The sequence below is a fragment of the Crotalus tigris genome, unplaced genomic scaffold (assembly GCF_016545835.1).
Source record: "Crotalus tigris isolate CLP2741 ecotype Arizona unplaced genomic scaffold, ASM1654583v1 scf7180000023602.573895, whole genome shotgun sequence".
Classification (NCBI taxonomy): domain Eukaryota; kingdom Metazoa; phylum Chordata; class Lepidosauria; order Squamata; family Viperidae; genus Crotalus; species Crotalus tigris.
In genome coordinates this window covers 399752-420191 of record NW_024100071.1, presented here as the reverse complement: position 1 = coordinate 420191, position 20440 = coordinate 399752, and the positions used below count along the sequence as shown (strand labels likewise).

Genomic DNA, 20440 nt, shown 5'->3' with positions numbered 1-20440 from the left:
TGTGTAATATTGATGTTTAACTATATTCCAGCTTTTTATTAATTCTTGCCGAACCTTATGTCTTAAAAAATATTGGTGGTTTCTGCTTTGCCTCATCCATATGTGAGCATGCCAGCCTTGCTGGAGGTCATAACTCTCTAAATGTAAACATCTTTTATTTTCTAAGGTTATCCAATCTCTAATCCATGTTAGGGCCGCGGCTTGGTAATAGAGCTCCCAATCTGGGAAACCTAAACCTCCCCTCTCTTTGGCATCCTGTAGTGCCTTTAATTTTATTCTTGCCTTCTTACCGGACTACACAAATTCTAAGGTTAATTTATTCAGCTCCTTGAAAAATTTCTTGTCTAATTGAATTGGAATATTCTGAAACAGGAATATCATTTTAGGTAAGATGTTCATATTCACTGAGGCAATTCTCCTGAGTAATGAGAGATGTAAATTTTTCCAGCGGTCTAAATCTACTTTTATATTCTTGACCAATTTGCCATAATTGTCTTCTGAAATAACTATCCCTAAATATTTTAATTTGGAAACTACTTGTATACCTAATTTTGCCTCAAGATTTCTTTTTTGTATGTTAGTCATGTTTTTTGTGATAATCTTTGTTTTGTTTCTATTTATTTTCAAACCTGCCAGATCCCCATACTCTTCCAATATTTCGAATAATCTCTGGCCTGATTGTTCTGGGTCTTCTAATATAAATGCTAAGTCATCTGCATAAGCTTGAAGTTTGTATGTTTCTTTCTTGATCTTAAGTCCTTTAATCTGCTCTTCCTGTCTTACTACTCTAGCAAGAATTTCTAATGTATATATGAATAACAGTGGCGAGAGAGGACATTCTTGTCTTGTGCCTTTCTTGTATATTGAATTTATCAGTGGCCTCTCCATTTATTATGATCTGGGCCTTTTGTTCAGAATATATTGCGGTTATCACGTTTAAAAAATTTTCTCCAACATCCATTGATTTTAGTTGTTGGATCATAAATTGCCAATTAACATTTTCAAAAGCCTTCTGTGCATCAAGGAGCAGAAGTGTCACTTGATGATCGCTATGTGATTCATAAAATTCAAGGATGTCTAAAATTGTTCTTATATTCTGCTTAGTCTGCCTGTTTGGTAAAAACCCATTTTGATCCGAATGTATGAAATCAACTAGGTGTTTTTTGAATCTCTCTGCTATTATTGAAGCAAAAATTTTATAGTCAGAATTCAATAATGATATAGGTCTATAATTTTGTATCCATGTTTTTTCCACTTCTTCTTTTGGAATCAATATTATATTTGCCTCCGACCAGGACTTAGGTATTTTAGCATTGGTTAATACTGTGTTGAAAACTTCTAGTAGGTATTGATTGAGTGTACTTTGTTGTTCTTTATATAGTTCTGCAGGTATTCCATCTGGACCAGTCACCTTAATGATCTTTTGTTTATTTATAGCCCTGATTATTTCAGCCATTCTTATTTCCTCATTTAACATAGATTTTATTTCCTCCGGAATCTTCGGTATGTCTACCTTCCCTAAGTATTCTATTATCCTTCTTACATTTTCCCCCTCATTTTTCTTATATAATTTTTCATAGTATCTTTGAGCGATTCCCCTTTTTATAGTCTCCTCCCCCTGGGTCTCGCCTTTCTCATCTTCCAAATTAATAATCCATTGCTTCTCTTTTTGCCTTCTTAGTTTATATGCTAGCCATCTTCCTGATTTATTCGGATGCTCAAAGTTATTTTGCTTAGCTGCCTGTAGTTTTTGTGCTAACTTTTCCGAATCCTCTATACAGAGTTTATGTTTAATTAAATCCATTTTGTTTTTCAATCCTTTGTTTTCAGGATCTCTCTGAAATTGTGTTTCTGCCTGTTTGTATTCTTCCTCTAGTACGAAATTGCTATACCCCTCATGCATGCTTTTGCCGTATCCCAAATGTTCTGCAAGGATGTATCCTCTTTGTCATTCGCTTGAAAGAAAAAGTGCATTTCTTTCTCCATTCTTTCTTTAAATTCTTTTTCTTTAAGAATCACTCTTTGGAGAGTCCATCTTGGCCTGCTTCTTTGTCCTTTCAAGCGAAAACTTATCAGGTTATGGTCTGCCCAGAGGCTAGGTTCAATATCAATTTCTTCAATTTCCGAAGCTAATTCCTTGGTAAACCGTAGCATGTCTATCCTGGTCCATGATCTATGTCTATTGGAAAAGTATGTGTATTCCCTCTTATCATAATTCCTTTCCCTCCAAACATCATGTAAGCTAAGATCTGTACACATCTCAAAGAAGGTTTTGGGAAGTATTTTTTTTCCCCTTTCCTTGCCTCCGTACTTTTATGGTCTTTTGTTTTATCTGCAATCTCATTAAAATCTCCGATTATACAGAAACCAACTCCCTCTGTATCACTCAGCTTATTATGAAGATTTTTTAAAAAAGGATACTTGAGCTCCATTTGGGGCATATATTACAACAATTATTATATTTTTTTTATTCAGCTTAGCCTCAACTATCAAGACCCTTCCCTCTTTGTCTTTATAGATGTTTCGAAATTATCTTCTGCTTAACATACAGAGCTACTCCTCTTTTTTTTCTCATCTAGTGAAACATATAGCCTACCTAATTTAGGTTGTTCTAATAAATATTCTTGATCATTTTTTATGTGAACCTCGTAAGGCGATAATGTCCGCATTTAGTCTAATAAGCTTACTAAAGACTTTCCTATGTTGCATTCAACCCTCTAAATTTGTTGATTTGTTGACCAAATCTTATATTCTCTCCCATTGTCCTGTTTTGTTGTGTCTTTGTGCTTCTAGTAATTCTTATTTCCTTCGCCTCCTCTAAGCTTCTCCCCTGCTCTTCTAGCATGACCTCTTCCCCCTCTCACTTCCTCCATGCTTTGTTCTGTCCCTCTTTTCTCCAACATTCGTTCAATATCTCTTCTTTTTTCAACCATAACACTTTCTTCTCCGAGATCCCTCAGATCTTCCTCTGAAGCACAATATTGCCTATAGAAGTCTTCTGCTTTCTCTACTGTATCCAATCTAAATCTCTTCTCTTGCCAAGTCACAATAAGTCCCTCTGGTGTTAACCATCTAAAATTTACATTGCTTTGATGTAACCTGGACGTCAGGAAGAGGTAGTTCTTTCTAAGTCTCTAATCCTTTTTGGTATCTGTTTTAATACAATAATTTGTTTCCCTCTGTATTCTAACTGTTCATTACGTGTTCTATATAATAGTTCATCTCTAATTTTCTTTTCTATAAACTTCACATGGACCTCTCTGGGAAGGTTATGTCGTCTCCCATAATTTGTCTGCACCCTATATGTCTTGTCCATTCCAGCAATCATCTCTTCTTTGTCAATCTCCAGAGCTCCTGCCAACAAACCCGCCATCTTGTCTGGAAGGTCTTCTCCTCTTTCCTCAATAACATTTTGGAATTTAAGATATTGGGTCGCCTTCTCCACTTCCAGTAATGTCACCGCTGTCAATAACTCTTTATTAGCTTCCGTTAAGTTTTTGTTCATCTCTTCCACCTTCTTTTCTTCATTATCCAATCTTTGCTCTACTGCCAGCAACTTCTGTTCATTTTTTGCGATTTGTTGCTGAAAAGCTTCAAATCTTTCGTCCATTGCCTGAATCTTCTCTCTCATTTCTCCAGTAACATTCCTAACTACTTCTAGTTCTGTTTTGATTTCCTCATGGTTCTTCATCATGACTTCCTGAATTGCCTGCATCATTGCCTGCAATTCTTTAAGTGGATTGGAACATTCTCTTTGAAGCATGTCATCTAACGATCTTTGGCTCATAGGGCTGGAAACTTGTGTTACATTTTTCTTCCCCCACCAATCTTAGCTAAATTTGGATTGCTTGCCATTTTAAATAAACTCTCCCACAACTTACTCTTCTTCCAAATTATCCACTTTCCACTTCCCTCTTTTCGTTCTTCCACTTTCTCCCCCTTTATGTTATTCCCCTTCCAGATGTTTAAACAACAACAATAAAGCTGGTATATTCCATCTATGCAACTCTATCAGTATAATACTAATACAAGTACAGGTTCTAATAGTTCAATCTCAGCTGTTAACTTTAAGCTTTCCCAGCGTTTTCCTTTTTCCTTTATATAATCCAATAAACCCTTCAATCTCTCTTTAATATTCTTTCTCTTTTCTTCTTTCTTCTGTTTCACACTATTCCATTCTATACATCCATACAAACACCTGCTATCTCCTCAACAACACATTCCACAGTTGTCAGTCTCTATATCGTTTCAGTTCCTTCTATCATACAGTCTTTATCTCTTTCCAGGGAGGAGAAAAAAAAACACTAAAAGAGAGAGAACAAACACCTTTCTGCCGGCCAATCCACTCAGCAGTCAAAAGCAAAAGCCTGAGGCTATAAGACAAGATTGAATGAATGTTGAAATGAATGTTGATTCCTGTCCTTTTGTGTGGCTTTTAAAATGGTAGGTCTTTAATCAGTGCAGTCTGGCTCCTCCACATCAGGCCCTTCCGGGCATTCTTCCTGCCACTTTCACTCGCCACTGACTTTCCACTCCTTCAGCTTCTCTTTTTTCATGCTTCCCCTTTCAGCTTTCTCTTTTGATGCGTCTACCAAAATCATTCACAAAGCTTTGGGAAAAAGTCAATTTAGTCAAATCCAATTTACCGTCGTTCCACTATTTCCTCACTTACTTCGTCAGCTTCAGCGGCCATTTTTGACCGTCTTCTTCCCGATCCGCTCGATACCAGGTTTATCCGCTATCCTTCGCCAGTCGCCACTGACGGCAGAGCAGCAGATTGCCCACACCTTCCGTCACCCACACAAGGCTTCTTTCAACTTGGATGAGCCCCATGGACCTAGGACGAGCATTTGGGAGTGCCAGAGAAACCATTTACACTGCCACCCGCTCTGACAGCTGGCTCCGCCCCCCCGAGATCAAATAGATTGCTAACCAACCTAGCCAACAACTTTGTCACCCAAAAGGTGAAGGAGGGAACTAGACGTAAAGCTATACTGGACTTAATCTTTACAAATAGAGAAAATGTGATAGAGGGAATTGAATTTGCCGAAACCTTGAGTGAAAGTGACCATGCCAAACTGGAATTTAATATAATGCAAACACTAGCAATAGAAAACAATCCAACCAATGTCTTAAACTTCAAAAGAGCCGACTTTAACAAACTCAGAGAGAACCTACGAAAGATCCCATGGATGAAAAGGGGAAAACAACCCAAGAAGCGTGGAAAACCCTGAAAAATGTGATCATAAAAGCCCAGACCAGCACAATACCACTGAGAAAGAAAAACAAGAAATCCAAGAAGAAACCAACATGGCTGCACAAAGATCTCTCTAACAAACTGAATGACAAAAAGGACAAATACAAAAAATGAAAAGAGATGCATATAACCAAGGCCAATTATCAGCAGACAGCCAGAACATGCAAAGAAAAAGTCAGGAAAGCAAAGGTTAAGAACAAACAAGACTCGCAACAGAAATCAAGGACAATAAAAAAAAGTATCTTCCAATATATTAACAACAAGAAAAAAGTCAAGGAAACTGTAGGCCCACTAAAGAGTGAAGATGGCAAGGAAATTACAGGCACCAGGGAGAAAGCAGAGCTGCTTAACTCATACTTAGTCTTCACAGAAAAAGAAACTATAGCCCAACATATCAAAAAAAAAACCACTGCAAAAGACATACTAGAAACAAAAATTAAAATAAGCAAGAAAATGGTAAGAGAACTCCTATCCGACCTCGATGAGTATAAGTTACCAGGATCTGACAGATTACATCCTAGAGTTCTGAAAGAGCTGGCAGATGTTATCTCAGAACCGTTGCACCACATCTTCCATAAATCCTGGAGCACCGGGGAAGTACCCTTAAAAAAGGGCTGATGTGGTCCCGATCTTCAAGATAGGAAAAAAAAAAACAGACCCAGGAAACCACAGACCATTCAATTTAACATCAATACCTGGGAAGATCCTAGAAAAGATAATCAAAAAACAGATCTGCGAACAACTAGAAGCAAACAAAGTCAGAAATAGTAGCCAGCATGGGTTTGTTAAAAACATATCATGCCAAACCAATCTTATCTCATTCTTCAATAAAATGACTAAACTAGTAGACCAGTGAAATGCAGTGGATGTAGTATACTTAGTTTTCAGTAAGGCATTTGACAAAGTAGACCACAACCTACTCCTTGGTAAGCTAAAAAAAGGTGGAATAGGCAACATCACCACCAGAGGGATCTGTAGCTGGATGACAAACGGTACTCAATGGCACTACATCCACATGGAGAGAAATTAGCAGTGGGGTAGCACAAGGTTACGTCTTAGGCCCAATACTCTTCAATATCTTCATTAATGACTTAGATGAGGGAATTGAAGGGGAACTTATCAAATTTGCAGATGACACCAAAGTGTCAGGAGTAGCCAACACCCCAGAAGACAAGCTCAGGATCCAAAAAGATCCTGACAAACTCGAACAATGGGTCCTATCCAACAAAATGAGTTTCAATGTGGAGAAAAGCAAAATCTTACACTTAGGCAGGAAAAACCAAAGGCACAAATAAAGATTGGGGGAGACCTGGCTTAAAAATAGTAACTGTGAGAGGGACCTTGGAGTCCTAGTGGACGATCACTTGATTATGAGCCAGCAGTGTGCAGCAGCAACAAAAAAAACTAATACAATCCTGGGTTGTATAAACAGAGGCATAGAATCAAGATCACGCGAAGTACTAGTACCACTTTACACAGACCTAGTAAGACTTGACCTGGAATACTGCAGCCAATTTTGGTCACTATAGCGCAAAAAAGATGTTGAGGGTTTGGAAAAAATTCAGAGAAGAGCAACTAAAATGATCCAAGGCCTGGAAGCTAAAACATACGAAGAAGGGCTGCGGGACTTGGGTTTGGCTAATCTAAAGAAAAGAAGAAACAGGGGAGACATTATAGCAGTGTTCCAGTATCTGAGGGCTGCCACAAGGCAGAGGGGGTCAGGTTGTTCACCACAGCACCAGAGGGAAGGATGAGAAACAATGGTTAGAAGCTGGTCAAGAAGAGAAGCAACCTGGAATTAAGGAGAAACTTCCTGACAGTGAGGACAATCAACCAGTGGAACAGCTTACCCTCAGAAATTGTGGATGCTCCATCACTGGAAATTTTTAAGAAGAGACTAGACAATCACCTGTCTGAGATAGCATAGATTCTCCTGCTTGAGCAGAGGGCTGGACTAGAAGACCTCCAAGGTCCCTTCCAGCTCTATTCTATTCTATTCTATTCTATTCTATTCTATTCTATTCTATTCTATTCTATTCTATTCTATTCTATTCTATTCTATAGCATATTGTTTTATTATTTTATATTTTACTGACTGTGGTACATTTTGGCAATGTATAAATTTAGTATATCAATAAATATATATACAGTAAAAAATGACTCTTAGAAAGTGTGGGAATTCTATTCTCCCAATATCAGTTAGGGAACATCTATTAGTGTGGAAAACAGTTTAGAGATGTTTGCTTTTTTTTATCTAGCCATAGTGACAGTGTATCTCTATGCCTCATCTTACATATCAAATAGGTTGGATTATATAAATATCTGTAATATTATTGACATTTCTGATATTCAACATTTAAGTTATTAAAATAAATTGTGGCACTAAAGAAAATTACCGAAATAATAAATTACTTATGGAATATTACATCATTTTCAGGTGTTGCATTATACTAATTATGCTTTATATTTTTGAGATATCTTAAAAACAAAATAAGATGTAGGAAGCCTTTCCATTAGAACCACCACTATTAATATATTTTTAAAGCATATATTTTCTTATTTGTTTGTTGCAGACTCCATCATATAATAGATACAGTCTTGCTGAAGATGCAAATGAAAAGCAGGCCAAAGAAATTTTGATTCGTCGCCGACATAGCCTAAGAGAGAGCATTAGGAAGAGCAACAGTTTGTCAAGACCAGTATTTATATATTTAATATATTTTACATGGGATTTTATTACACAATGTATTTTACTATATGAATGGAGCACTTAGGTCTCTAAATGATTCTCAGTAGGTTGATCTTATATCACTAATTTTGATTCTTTTTCATGATAATACATGAAACCAATGAAAGATATCAATGATAAAAGCAGTCTTTTGGGGACAAATACTGTGCATCTTCCATAGGAGATTGAGAGTGACCACTATTTTGGTTTCATACTCAAATATTTATTTCTTTATAACAAGAGCCTCTAAATGTTTTTGTAAGGAGAGCTATTTCTATTGGTGGAAAATAGCTGAATAAGTTATTACTTAGTCAATTTAAGACTAATCTTTATCTTTATTTCAATATGGAGAATAAAAATAATTCATTCTTAATGGAAATAACCCCCCCGCCCCGTCTCCTCTTTTCTCCCCTGTTCTGATTTGCTTTTGCAAATCATTTTACTGTCTATGGTAAAAATGATATTATAACTGCGTACATCATGAATTAAATGAATTTAAAAGAATCCATGTTTAAACAACTATTGAGCATATCTAAAAAATATGAGTAGCAACAGCCACAGTCTTTGTTGCTTCGAAGTAATAAGATTTAGCTGCCTTGCTTATAAGGTATGGCCTTCAAAATCCACCCTTGTGCTGTTTGCTTGCACTTAATAATTTCAGATATAGACTCTTTGAATCCTACTGGACCAGCTAGGCAGAGAAGTGAAAGTACTGAAGAATAGACTTCTTGTGCTGAATGATTTTTTCTTTGTGAAAAAGTGGGTTAGACTGGAACTAAATAAAGTATAGATGACAAAGGAGAATCTAAATGTTTAAATCAAATTAAATCAATTCTATATAGGCTCTTTTATTTATATATGAGACTTATATACCACTTTAAGTGCAAGCACTCTCTAAGCGGTGTACACTTAAGCTTATGGCCTTAAAGCTATAACCCCTAGTTGCCAGGCCCTTTGTTCTCTGATGCCAGGCTAAGACCAACCTTTTTCAAACAATAAGTCTTTCTCTGGTAGACTAACACCAAGTGACATTTCACCCATTTAATGCAGGGAAGATACCGTATATAGATGTCATTGATCATTGCTTTCACAAACAGCTTTACTTGGTGCGGCACTACTAGTTATTTCTACTATCCTCATTTAATAATTACCTTTAAAATGTCACTTGAAATACAATTTCTTTTAAAAAAGAATTGGAGAATCCTCAGTCTTTAGAGGCTACCTCTATGGGTGACTGTCTACCTCTGCATTTCCAGCAATATGATATTGGGAAAGCTTTGGATGGAAGTACTTAACAGATATTACTTCAAGGAGAAGCAGAGACTGATTGTTTTAGGATCATTTAAAAGATATTAGAATGATTACACAAGTTGCTGATTTGGATTTTTGCTCTGATCTTAGTACAACAGCAGTGAGTGGTTGATTAAATAGGTTCCTTCTTTTCCTCCAATCTAAAAGGGTTGGAAGGGTTCTAAAACTGAACACAAAGCAATTGTTAGAATTACATGTATACATATCTTTTTTTCTATTTTAAAATGAATAGAATGCTCCTCACACAGATTTCTGTTCAATGAGAAGCTATACTAATATTTGACTTGAATATATTTCTTTTTGCCTGAATACATTTTATGCTTCTTTTTGTAGGTGCACATGAAATCACCACGTTACTTATCACTACCTAAAAATACTAAACTTGCAGAGAAAACACGGAAAAGAAATCAATCCTCCTTTAAAGGTAATGCAGTTTTGGAATAAAAAGAAGAATGAATTATTCACCATTTTCACTGCTATTTAATATAGTTAATTATATTATAAATTGTTCTTATCCAGTTCTATATTAGTTTTATGTTTTGTGTGTGTGTGTATATATATATATATATATATATATATATATATATATATATATATATATATATCTTCACTACCATTTCAAATATGATCTTCCATTTGATTCTAGAAAACTTTTTCCTTATTGTAAGTTTTAATTTTATCTATGACACTATACAAAACAAAGATTTATTTAGGCATAATAGAAGAGGTGAAAAATGTCATATACAGTCTTCCATTTTGACCATAGCTATTTATAGAAATATGGGATCTTTGCATACATGCGCATATATCCCTATGTTTTTCTTCCTCATTTATAGAAGACAGAACTCAACTAGTTGCTCCTTTTTATTTGGCTAATGAAAACCCATGTCAAGAATAAAGTAATAAATAAAAAAAAACTGTGGTCTTGATATATTTATTTACCACAGGGTAACCCTGGGTGGCTTACAATATTAAAAGGCTAAAACTATACAAAAGATATACACAACACAAATAAAATACCATAAAAATATGAATACTCAACCCTAACTAAAAGATGAGGAGGGAGGGAGTAGGCTGAGCAGGGACAATGTGGGATTTGTTATTCATACATCAACTACCTCCAATGTGAAGCCTCCCATTGCAGCCCCCAGTCAGCTGTCAAAGCCAGGTCTTTAAGCTGAAGATCAAAAGAGTGGGGCTGATCTTACTCGGGCGAGGGGTGTGTCAGGATGCTCCAAAGGGCAGGTGTGATGGCATAGAAGGCTCTTCTCCTGGACTCCACCAGCCAGAATATCCTGGCTAACGGAGCCAGCAGCAGGTCTTCTCTGCTGGCATGAGTGGGGCAGACCTATCCCATTGGCATGAGATATTCTCTCAAGTAACCTGGACCCATGCCATGGAAGGCTTTAAAGGTGATTACCAACACAGAGAAGTGTGTAAAACAATAAAAAACCTACTATATAGTTCTCATTCCAACCTTAGCAAAAATGTTGGTATTGAAATGTCCCTGATACAGTTTTATTGTTGTAAAATGATAGATGGATTACCTCTGATAAATGGAATGATCTGTTCCAGTGTTGGAAAATCTCTGGCAAGGGTGTTCTGAGAATGGGATTGGACATTTGGAATCAGACTATTTCAGTATCAAAAGATGTACAAACTACATTGCAGATATTCCCTGGAATGTATAGAAGAGATGGTAGACTATTGAGAATTATGCAAGCAACGCACAACTGCTTGGGATTAACCCTGTTAGTTCAGTTGATTCCACGTGCTTCTTCCTATTCTAAAGAACCGCACAGGATTTCTGGCTTCTCTATGTCACATGTCTATGTTCTCTTTGTATGTATTTGTCTGTCATGTATTATTTTTTCCTGATTGTGTTGATACTCAAAGTCTATTATTTGTCTATGCCTTCTATTCTGACTCTGAGTTAAAAACGCCTTCTTTTAAATCAAGTCAGATAGATAACTCAATAGAAATAATTTCATAACAAAAAATATATTTCAATCAGAAAGATTACTTGCAATCAAGCTGTGGTTGTTACTTCTAGAAAATATATCTTTTGTCCATTCCTATAGGTAAATTGATAATGGATTTCCCCCCTCTTCTTCTGCATAAGCATCACATGTTGGCATAAGCATAAGATCTCCAAGCTGTGTGGCTAGGGGCCATGAGGCTGGATGAACAAAGGCATTCCCATGTGGCTGGGTCCAGGAAGTCTCCCAATGCCCTTTAGAAACTCCTCCCACTGACCCATTAACAAAATCAGCATTTAACCCAATAACTGCCAGATATTCTAACATACTGATACATGCTCTCTAGTTAGAGTTACACAGAGCTATATGAGGTTACATGGAGCTATATGATTCAGAACACTCCCCGCTTGGAAATTTATATTTCCCACTACTAACTAACTGAAATAGCAAAAAATATAGCATTAAGGCATGCAATATTCATTGTTAATTAACTTGTGACTAAATAAGTAAAAACTTGGTATCAAACATGCATAACTATTGGAAAATATAAAACATGCACAATTATGCAAAAAAACAAGCAAGTGTTACATCAAACAATGCATAAGACAATACATAATTTGAGGTTTGATCTTCTGGTTCAGTCTTCATCAGCAACAGGACCAAATCGGTGATCAGCCTGGTACAAGTGTCTTTGAGTCACGACCTGATTCACGTGGCTTCACGATCTGGACCTCAGCTGGACAAACTAGTTCATCAAGTGGATGGGCCCGGTGCATAAGTCCCACGGGGCAATAGTTCTGGTATGCATACTTGTCTCTCAGCGAGACAAAGTCTTCTTCCTGTAAAAGAAACTGGAACCAAATCTGGAACAGGAAAACTGGAACCCAAAGTTTCTCAGGAACAAGGGGAACTGGAGTCACAGGATACTCAGGAACCGAAGAACCTGGAAAAACATGAACAGCTGGATCTGGAAACACAGGAACAGCTGGGGCTGAAGAATCAGGATCAGGATCATCTGGAAACTCAGGAACAGCTGGAGCTGAAGAATCAGGAACAACAGCTGGAACTGAAGAATCAGGAACAACACGTGCGTGGCTGCAGACATTGTTTGTCCTCTATGGACAAAGCTAAGTTGTTGTAATTCTTGCTTGTGTGGAACACTGTTGCTTCCAAAAGAGGTTTGGTTGTCACAAGCGTGCAGTGTTCTAGGTTTGGTTGGAACACTGTTGCTTCCAAAACAGGTTTGGTTGTCACAAGCGTGCAGTGTTTTAGGTGTTGTTTTAGTTGAGGTGCTGTTCCATTACTGGGAATGGAGGCTTTTGAGATGCTCAACTGGGTTGGGGTTTGTGATTGATCAACACAAACCGTCCCTCCTATGGCCCATCCAAGTTCCGTCTTAATGGCTAGGGTTCCTGGTGGACCTTTGATTCTTTCATCGGAGACAAGGGACTCTGGGGCGTCTCTTCCCACCATGAGTAGGATTTCAGCTTCAGGATCTAGAGGAAGGATTAAATCGGCTATGTGTGCTAAGTGAGGTATTTTCTTGCTGCCTCTGGTGTTGAGATTTCACTGCGAACATCTGGTAAGGTTTCCCATTCTAAAACTGATGGTAACCGGAAATGTGAACTTCCATCTATCGCTTCTATGCGTAGACCAGTGATTTTCCTTCCCACCGTGCGCATTGGTACTGTGCACGTATTTATTGCAAAATGCTTCAGTTCACTTAGGAGGTCAAAGAGGTCGAAAAAGGTGGGCTTAGCTATAGTAACTTTGCTGTGTGGGTCTAGTATGGCGTATATCTTAACTGCATTTTCAAGTTGCCTGTCGGGGTAGGGTTTTGCAAGACAGACGGGTGAGCATGAAGGAGGGCATAGTGAGTCGCCGCTTATAGCTGTGTAGTACATCCTATACTGTTTTGGCTGCTCTTCAGAGTCAGTTTGAGTTTCTGTCGTCGAAGTCGCATGCTGTGTCTCCTCAGAAGGCTTCTTAGTTTCTAGATGTAAGGCTGCTGGGTGCTTGTTGCTGTCACACAGGTGGCATTTCACCCTGACTGCACAATCTTTGGCCATGTGCTCCATAGTGTCACAGCATTTGAAACATACCCTATTCTCTTTGAGCAGGGTCTTTCGGTCATCTAGGGATTTTTTTCCTAAATTCTCTGCAATCGTTTAGAGAGTGTGAGGACTTGTGAATTGGACAAGTCAGGCCTTTTTTAGTTGGACGAGGGTTCAAATGAACACTTTTCGGTATTCGTTCATCTGGAGACTTCTTTAGGTGAGGCATGATGTCTGTTTTGTACACTGAAAAGGTGGTTCTGTCCTTTGTAGCTTGGACAGGTCCCTTGACTACATCAGGGTTTTGACTGCTTCACTTGGTTGTTGGGAAGTGTGCTTCTCTGATAGAGAGATATAGGGGGTCGTTGTAGAGATCAGCCTGGTCACTGATAAATTCAGCGAGAACTGCAAAGGGGAAAATTTTGTTTTGGTTGCTTTTCCTGTAAGCTCGAGAGAGTTCGATCCATTGTTCACATATCAACCATGGTAGTTTATGGATGATAGGATTTTGTGTCCTAAACAGGTCAAGGCAAGCTAATCCTGGCAAGGTAGGATCCTGTTGTGCTGTCTGTAGTTGAGTAATGAGCGATGAGAAAGTCTTCAGCTGTTGACGTTCATAGATTCTTATGTCGGGGAAACTGAGAACGTGTCCAGAAGTGAGGACTCCGTCACTGTGGGTTCACCGTAGTCCTTGTCAAGTGTGGCCCAAGTCTTTGCAAGGCCGATGTCAGGGTCACCCAAATGGGATGCGAAGATGTTGTTTACAGTGATTACAGATTTTGGGCCTAGCCAGGCTGTCAGCTGGACGAGTTCCTCATCTGGTCCAGCCCTTTCTTCATTGATGGTGCACTTGAAGATGTGCTTCCACAATAAGTAGTCTTTTCCAGGTTTGTCGGAGAATCTTCGTACGCCTCTGGCTGCCACGTCCAACCTTCTTCCAACGTACATTGGGGGATGCGTTGATCCCATGTGTGTGCTGTAGCTTGGTGGAGGTGGTGCATCCCTTCCAAGAGCGGGGGCATGCACCATGGCTGGCTGGTAACTTCCTTCAGCGTATTGTTGGCTGAGGGTATTTTGCCTTGTCACGTGCAAGGGACCTTGTTGGCTTGGTCTGAACTCCTCTGCTCTGGCATTGAGCTGAGGGAACCCAGGTTCCTGCTTGCTTACTTGTTGGAGGGTCTGTCTTTCTGGTAGAGTAGCTAGCTCCCTGGTAGGTTGGCACGGCTGGTGTTCGAGACTCTCCTCTGTGGTCAAGTCTGGTGGTGGTTCCTTGGGAGGCTGCCTCCTGTTGGCGCAGCAGGGACTCTAGTGTGTCTCGAGTTCTTTCAATCTTGTCCCCGAGTGACGGCTGGTTCTGCTGTAGGGCTGTTGGCGCTGCAGGTGGACCCATCCGATTGCAATCAGTGGTATGGTTTGGCGGGTTCCGTGGGGCAACAACGGCGGAAAGATCTTGTGGCACTGCCCGCTGTGTAGCCATTGCCGTTGCTGGTGGACCCATCCAGTTGCCATCAAGGGTGTGGTTCAGTGGGTTCGATGGGGTAGCAACAGTGGGAAGAACTCGTGACCTAGGTGTCGTGACATCAGCTCTGTGGCTGATGGGCGCATCTGGTCATTGAGACTCTTCTGTTCGTCTACTTGGTCTTGGGGGGCTTGAGGCTGGCTGCTTATGCTCAAACATGCTTTGGTTGTCCACGTAGGCTTGCATGCGGCTATGAGGGCTTTCTCTTCTTAGCCCTTCCAATCTGTGTGTAGATGTGACATCTTCCAGCTCTCTCTGCAGGATCACTTTTATTGAGGCTGCCTCTTTTGCTCTCTGTTGTCGCTGGAAAATCTCAAAGTTAGTCTGAGCTTCTCTTTGCTCTCGCTTTGCTTCTGCTACATGTAGAGCTGTTGCTGTCTTCTTTATGTTGCTTGTCTTCTACTGCTGCTTGTGCAGTGACTTCAGCCATTGCAGTATTGATTCATGCTTCCCTGAGACAGATAGCAATGCTCTCTGCCCTTGAGGCTCGAGATGCTTGGCTCTGGCGAGAAGATGCCTTTGAATGGTGGGAGGCTCCTGTGACATGCAATTGTTGGGACATGCTAGAATGTGCCTTGGATATGTGGCGAAAGGATGAGACCTTTCCAGACACGTGGGATGGAGCTGCATGCGACCGTTGGGACGGTGCATGTGAATGGCGGGAAACTTCAGACTCAGCCCTTTCGACCGGTTGTTTCTCAGGTGAGGCTCATGCTCTGGAGGGCATTGTGGACTCTCTAGGAGCTTCTCACATTCCTTGTTTAACAGTTTGAGGCTTTGTATCTCGCTATCGACTCTTGAGTCTCCTAATTGCATCTGAATGTCTACGAGTTGCTGTTCGGAGCTCTTCCATTGCTCAAGAGCATCTTCTTTATCTTCTTCCAATTCACTCACCTTTTCAGGGGAGAGCTCCTCCTGAGGCTCTTGGTAGAGTTGGAGTAGTTTCCTCCAGTGTCTTTCATGGCGAGTGTGGATGGTGTCCCATTTCTCCAACAGGTTTGACCGCATGACATCAGTAGGCTTTCTTTGTCACCTCAGGTCATAATGCCCTGAGACTTCTTTGGCTTCACTGAGGCTTGAGCTACAGCCTCTGTGTACAGATCAAGGTTGGCTGTTTGCAGCATTTCTCCTTGGCCGGCTGGTTGGGGTGTTTCAACTAGGCTGGTTGGTTGAACCCCTTCTGCTAGACCAGTTGGACACTCTGCCATGGCTAGGGTAGGTTCAGTGTTCTTCCCAGCTATTTTGAAGCAAATTTGAAGAACTTCTCTCTTTGACCACTAGGGGTCGCTACTTGCAGATCAGCTTCAGAGGTGCTGTCTGTGGGTGGAGGTGCCACTGGGTGCGTTCTCCTACGTTTGTGGGTACTTCAGCACAATTCACCCCTTCACCACTAGGGGTCACTTGCTGCGGGTCAGCTACCAGGATGCTCTTCCTTAGAGGTTCACCCTTTGTCTGCTAGACGGCTGACTCTGGGCGTGATTAAAGGCTTGCGTGTAGTTCCTCCTTTAACCACTAGGGGATGTCTGAAGAAAGGCCAGCCAAATTCCTCTTATTACCACGTTACTGCTAGTAGCCACTGAGAGAATGTAGAGCTACAAAACTCCCACCTGGCCATTAAGTTGCAGGCTGGAACCCTTTGGTCATCAGCTTGTGATAATAAACAAGAACAATTAGCTCTGCTAGTTCTTCTCCTTAATTTCCCTCAAACTGGAACAACTTGGTCTTCAGCTTGAGTGAGTGAATACTTTGGCGAAGTTCACTCTGTGCCCTCTAGAGGGTGTTGGTAGCTTGGGATAAATTTAAGTAACTTGCTCTTTAACTAAAGATTCACTCTGCGTAATTAGTGATGCGAGCAGTGAAGTACCTTCTTCCCCTCTAGGGGGTGCTCTTAGCTTGGCTTGGTATAAGCCTGCTACGTGCTAAATTAATTATCAAGTTGCTGTAATCCAACATAATCAAATTCAAATTTAACAGGTGTCATGTGCCAATTGGCCACCAGGGGGTGCTACTGCATTGCTATTGGGATAAGTTCTGCCTCTGCAACCAGATGCCTTCTTATTCCATTGACATTGGCTGAAATTCCAAGCATTCCAAATGGAGGGGGGAGTTTAGCTTTTCCACTGGTGCTATGTCTGTAAGAGGAACTTAATTGCTTTCCTTAGTGACGAGGAATTTGGCCTGGTTGCTAAGGTATCAAATGGCTCTATTGCTTGTAATAGAAAGGTTTCTTGCAACCAAATATCTCCTTTGGCTTAAATGTTGGCTTGTAAACAGATCTTTTATGATTTAGCAGAAGCATCCAAACTAAACACAAAGCACTTTATAACTTTTACCTTTCTTTAAAACGTTGGCTAACATGCAGAGTTTGACTAGTAATGAATTCTTGCTAGCAGATGCTTGTCAATATGCAGATAAACTTTATCATACAGTGGCTACTTGCAGAGTTAACAGCGAATCAACAAAACAATGCATCTGAATCACACCTTTTTGAAACGCTGTCTGCCAAACAAACACACTGACTTTGCTTTGCAGGCATTTAGTGGTAGACTGGCTCCATCAATTACTGTTGCAGGCGATTGAAGGAATTTAACCACATCCAATTTCTATTTGAGTTCTGAGCATTCTTTTACTAGCAAGAAAATATTTACTTTGCTTCCTTAAGGGCTGATGTAGAGAAAGACTAATGATTTTACTTTCTTCCTTCAAACTGTTGCAGGAGATCAGAGAAGAATTAATCCTATCAATTTACTATTTGCCTTTACAAAGTTGATATGAACTTTGAGCATCCTTTTACTATTCTGACTCTGAGTTAAAAATGCCTTCTTTTAAATCAAGTCAGATAGATAACTCAATAGAAATAATTTCATAACAAAAATATATATTTCAATCAGAAAGATTACTTGCAATCAAGCTGTGGTTGTTACTTCTGGAAAATATATCTTTTGTCCATTCCTATAGGTAAATTGATAATGGATTTTCCCCCTCTTCTTCTGCATAAGCATCACATGTTGGCATAAGCATAAGATCTCCAAGCTGTGTGGCTAGGGGCCATGAGGCTGGATGAACAAAGGCATTCCCATGTGTCTGGGTCCAGGAAGTCTCCCAATGTCCTTTAGAAACTCCTCCCACTGACCCATTAACAAAACCAGCATTTAACCCAATAACTGCCAGATATTCTAACATACTGATATATGCTCTCTAGTTAGGGTTACATAGAGCAATATGTGGTTACATAGAGCTATATGATTCAGAACACCTTCCTTTGACTGTTGCCAGAGTGAGGAAACTCCAGGATTTTTCTTAACAGTTTGCCTTTTCAGGGATTCAGCATATGTAACAGGTTGTAGATAATAGTAGTAAACTTTTCATATGGTAAATACTGCCAAATGATGTTACAAGTATTAAAAGAATTAAACATTTAAAATGTTTTTTTTAAAAAAACATAAAAGTTGAAAAAAGACGGGGACATTTATTTTGCATTTCAGCTACATTAGGTTACCAGACTATAATTCAGCAGTATTTTATGTAGGAACCTATTTCTTAATTTATATAATTTTAACACACTTGCTTTGGAAGAGGCAATATAGATTTTGGAGTTTTATGGCTGTTTTTAATTCTTGTTTCTCTCTTCCTTTGTAAAAATAAAATATGTACCCTAGGATGGACAGTATTTACATTTCTGATTCTCTGCTTGTGCAATTAATTTGGCCAAGTATTTGTTTCTCTCCTTTCAGTGTTTTTGTGTAATATATATGTGGATTGTATTTTCTTCTCCCTCTTCTGTCTTACCTAATAGACATTTCGTCAAGTTATGTAGTTTGAATCCATCATGTTGTGCATGTGAGTTCATATTGTTTGTAATAAAATGTGCAGTCAGTTATTCTAATAATTGATTACTGTGTTCTTACTCATTTCATACTAGAGAGGGATCTTAATATTACTTCATCAATGTCTGGGTCTACCACAGGGGTAGTGACAGACTATAAAGATTTGTGTCAATTAAGTGCATGTGCATTTTTATACCATACCTGTATGTTTAAGGACATGTGCTATTAAATATACTGTATAGCACAATTTCAGCTTGATTGCAATGCTTTTTATTTTCTGTCTGTAAGAAAAGGGAGAAAATTTTGCTAGAATTTAGTAGGTTAAGGTGGACTCACGTGAGAGCATTTGGCTAAATTGAGGAAATCCTGGATGTGACTATGATCGCATTATCACTGCCTATTATTATACATGTTTAGTCCTGTTGTTGATTATTGTCCCATTAAAAAAAGAATCATGCAAAACCTGTTCGGCCAGAAATAAGTAGAAGATTTATTGGAGATTTTGTTGTAATACCTTTAATTCTGTAAAAGAAACTATTGTAGTTTTCTTGAATTACTTTCCAAGGACCATAACCTGAGCTAATTTGAGATGTCCAAAGATTTGAACAAGCCCTTCCTATGATTGGACTGGAAATTATGTCATGAACTGTTTTTTAAAAGGGTATTGCTTCCAATATTGTTATTCAAACAGCTATCTAACATTTACAAGTTCAAACTGTCCCTGTGCATATTGCAATTATTTGGATTTCAAACATAGATTTGTAACATTGTGTGCTTCCACTATTTCTCCTAATATTGCTAATATTTTTCAAATCCTCTAACTCAGAGATCCCCAAACTTTCTGGGTTGGCAGCCCAGAGGGAAAGGGAGGGGGAGGTGTACTTATGCGCTCATGCAAATGGGGCCGAGCGTACCCATGCAAAGGTGGCAGGGATGCTAGCGCTAGTGCGACTGGGGGTGAGTGTGTGTGTACACATGAGCGCATTGGTCAGCCACTCACATGGCCCAGTGGCCAATAGTTTGAGGACCCCTGCTTTAAGTAGAATATGCAATAACATATCGTGCTGAAAAGTGTGTCATGTAATTTTCATAATTTTCAAGCAAATAAAGTCTGTAGCCTTTTCTCTTTGAAATGGCTGCTTTGGTAACCTGCAGAACTTAACCAAATGTTAATAAAAATCTTGCATTATACTAGGTTTATACTTAGGTTGTTCATATTTTAAAAACTTGTTTGATATATATATATATATATATATATATGTAGGTCTTTGGTTTTTCGGGTTTTCTCCCGCGTAAAATTGGAAGTGTCTTGGCGACGTTTCGACGAAGTCCCATTCGTCATCTTCAGGCTGGTGTTTTCAGCTTCGTGCTTCGAGCAGCAATGTGTGGTCTTAGCTGTTTCTTCCTTTTAACTGCCAGTGGGGGTATGAACTGATTGGGTGGGAGCTTGGCTGTGTTCTGATTGGGTGGAGGTGTGTTCTGATTGGTTAGGGGCGTGGCTGTGCTCTGATTGGCTGGGGGGTTGGCTGTGCTCTGATTGGCTGGGGGAGTGTTCTGTTTGGTTGTGCTCAGGTTAGTCTGAGTTGCAGAGGGGTTTAAGATTTTGGGCTGCCTTGCTATTTTTTGGCTTCGTGTTCGTGGTCGTGCCTCTCTTCATGGAGGGTGTCAGTTTGCTTCATGTATGGATTGGAGGGGTTTAAAGTGGCTAATGATGCAGCTGTGGTCTGGCTTCTGGTTTGTGGTCGTGCCTCATCATCGGTGTGGC

At 39.5% G+C, this 20440-nt stretch overlaps 1 protein-coding gene across 2 annotated transcripts in view; it reads left to right on the top strand.

The window, feature by feature from the left end:
* Positions 1–20440, top strand: part of LOC120297216 (sodium/hydrogen exchanger 2-like) — an 85544-nt gene that overhangs the window by 60600 nt on the left and 4504 nt on the right. For both annotated transcript variants that reach the window (XM_039319583.1, XM_039319585.1), the window contains exons 10-11: positions 7831–7956; positions 9630–9720. In XM_039319583.1, coding sequence (XP_039175517.1) covers positions 7831–7956; positions 9630–9720 — 217 coding nt within the window. The remainder of the gene's footprint in view (positions 1–7830; positions 7957–9629; positions 9721–20440) is intronic.